Source organism: Ipomoea triloba, chromosome 16, assembly GCF_003576645.1.
Source record: "Ipomoea triloba cultivar NCNSP0323 chromosome 16, ASM357664v1".
Classification (NCBI taxonomy): Eukaryota; Viridiplantae; Streptophyta; class Magnoliopsida; order Solanales; family Convolvulaceae; genus Ipomoea; species Ipomoea triloba.
Window position 1 is genome coordinate 13,689,539 of NC_044931.1, and position 2,499 is coordinate 13,692,037.

At 36.1% G+C, this 2,499-nt stretch overlaps 1 protein-coding gene across 1 annotated transcript; it reads right to left on the minus strand.

The window, feature by feature from the left end:
- Nucleotides 1-133: 133 nt before the first annotated feature.
- On the minus strand, nucleotides 134-2,489 carry LOC116007835. The gene is made up of 6 exons (XM_031248503.1): nucleotides 2,308-2,489; nucleotides 1,804-2,205; nucleotides 1,288-1,622; nucleotides 684-1,096; nucleotides 352-544; nucleotides 134-249 (listed from the first exon to the last, which is right to left on the minus strand). The coding sequence occupies exons 1-6, from the start codon at nucleotides 2,487-2,489 to the stop codon at nucleotides 134-136; spliced, it is 1,641 nt and encodes a 546-aa protein (XP_031104363.1).
- Nucleotides 2,490-2,499: the final 10 nt, after the last annotated feature.

Below are 2,499 nucleotides of genomic sequence, written 5' to 3' on the forward strand. Positions count from 1 at the left end.
AAGTCTTTCTTAGATGATATTCGGCATCTTCAGACAAATGTTCCCAAATTGTTTCCCAAACAATCTCTGGTGTTCCGATTGAGTTAGTCATTAACAATGTCACAAACAATCTCCTTAGATTAGATGTTGATGCTCATTGCCTTGTTTCTTCAATTGCATCAACATATTCTTTATTATCATCAACTAAGCCTCGAGCATAACACGTATCTCGAAAATTTAGGAATTCTACTCCATCAACGGTCTTTATATCTGCAAAACAGGTTGGGCATCGAACTTGATTCAACAAACATCTCAAGTAGAAAATTTTATCCGTACCAGGTGGTACATAGAAAGTACGACCTATTGCAAAACCTCTTTGCCTTGGTTTCCATTTCCTAACATCTTTCTTCCAAACAAATTTAGTTGGCATTTCAGCATAAGTCAGCTTCCTTGCGTCTACAAAATTCTTATTAGCTTCAAACCACTCCATAAAGATGCTTTGTGCAATGGTTGGACGATTTACTATATTATCAACAACATCATCATCTTCAAATATAACACTTTGCTGATTGGGCAAATGGAAACTTAATTAGCCGCTCAACAGAAGGAGACCTTAACTGTATATCAAAGCTAAACAGTCTCCAAGAAGCTTCACATGGAGATATGTATCTACAGTCGTAGAACATATTTATTTCATCAATAACCTTTGTACTTTCTTCTTCATCACTTGTTTTGTAGAATTCAGCTGTAACACGATCATGATCCTTGTTGACATATTTGAACAGGTACTTGATTGACCGGGATTGATTGCACCATTCTACATTGATATGAGCTTTGTACTTCAACAATAAATGTCTATTGTGCGGTACCACATACTTGTTGTCTAATGTAATCCCGTTTTTCATAATCGTCATACCATTATCTCTCCTTGTATAGATAGGGTAGCCATCCTCATCAAATGTAAAACAATTCACAAATTTCTTCGGGAAATGTTTTGAACAACTACCATTAACCATACAGGGAGAAGACGTTCTAGATGCTCCACATGGGCTATGAATCATAAATTCCTCAACTGCATTGAAATAGGTTGGGTCGCTACTTTTATCTGGTATTTCTGCTGAAATTATATAATCTATAGATCAAAGCCGTTCTTCATACTGAAACTTGTCTAGGAATAGTAAAATGTGTGCATGAGGGAGACCTCTCTTCTGAAACTCAATGGTATATATGACTGTGACATGGAAGAAATGAATTATAAATAATTATATAGATTAAAAAAAAGTGGGTAACAAAAAAAAGAAGAATTACCTCCAACAACTGTTCCGAATAATTTGTTTTTCCGACACTCGGTGATCAAAGCATCCAACTTGATCTTGAATATTTTACATATGACATCAGGACGGTCAGCAGGTTTCAAGTTATTGTGCTTTAGGAACCTTTGAACCTCTGGCCATTTAGTGTTGCAAGTGAATGTAATAAAAAGATTTGGATAACCAATCCATCTACATATGGCCATAGCATCTTGATAATTCTGTATCATATACCTCGCCCCGCCAGTAAAACTTGAAGGTAAGATAATTCTTCGACCTTGGGTTGAAGGGTCAACCTCTCCATGTGTCAAAGCATCAGTTAAACTGCCATAACTTTGACAACGTAAGCTTTTTTGGTGTGTCTTAATATAAATGAGGCGGCCTGCTTCAACCATTGTATAGCCATCCACAAGAAATTGTTGGAATAAGCACTTTGCATTGCAATAAGGTATAGAGCTCTGAACTTCTAGAATGAATACGATAACAAAAGAACTCCCTTGGGCTAATCCTTTGCCTTCCACCAGGTATTGTCGTTTTCTTTATGGTGAATCCAATATCTTCTCGATAGCCATCATCACCATAAGGAAACAGTAATGGGTATTGAAGTGGCAAATAAGATGGATTCAATTCACTAATCCTTTGCAATTGACCACTATGAGTTTCTACTAAAATGTCAAGCTCCCCCATGTTTGTATCCATATCTCCAACAATTAATGCGGCCACTTCAAATACTTCAGGTAAGTTGTAAGTCTTCGCATCTTGTTTACGCTTTCCAAGCAATTCAATTTTAACCTCTGCACGTGGATTCCTTTCAATTTCTATTTTCGTAATACGAAAAGACTTAACTAAAACATTATGCTTATCTAACTTCTCCTTGACTATTTCAACATGAATGTCAGTTTGCTCACCACATCCCCTTGAACAAATAATCAACAAAAATAAAATCCTTTTAAATAAGTGTCAAAAAGATTATTGATGAAAATGTAACGATGTGTAATGAAATTGAAATATTAAGTACCTGACTGCATTGATATGGTTTTGTAGTTCATTAGAAGTATCGTAAATGTACAATTGAGTAAAGTGTGGTGCTGAGCGTTCTTTAGGAAGTAGGCTGCCCATCAAATGATAGTTTTGGCCATTAAAACGGAAAATAGGAGGTCCACCTTCCTTGTTAACATTGTTGTCAATCCTTCCACCCATAGACGTGAAG

Bases quoted from the DNA above. Each gene is read 5' to 3' on its own strand.
- LOC116007835 (XM_031248503.1), bottom strand. From the start codon at position 2,489: ATGGGTGGAAGGATTGACAACAATGTTAACAAGGAAGGTGGACCTCCT. The intron at 1,097-1,287 runs GTAATTCTTCTT...ATATAATTTCAG, and splicing joins ATTCGGAACAGTTGTTGGAG to CAGAAATACCAGATAAAAGT. The intron at 545-683 runs GTTATTGATGAA...TTGCCCAATCAG, and splicing joins ATGAAGAAGAAAGTACAAAG to CAAAGTGTTATATTTGAAGA.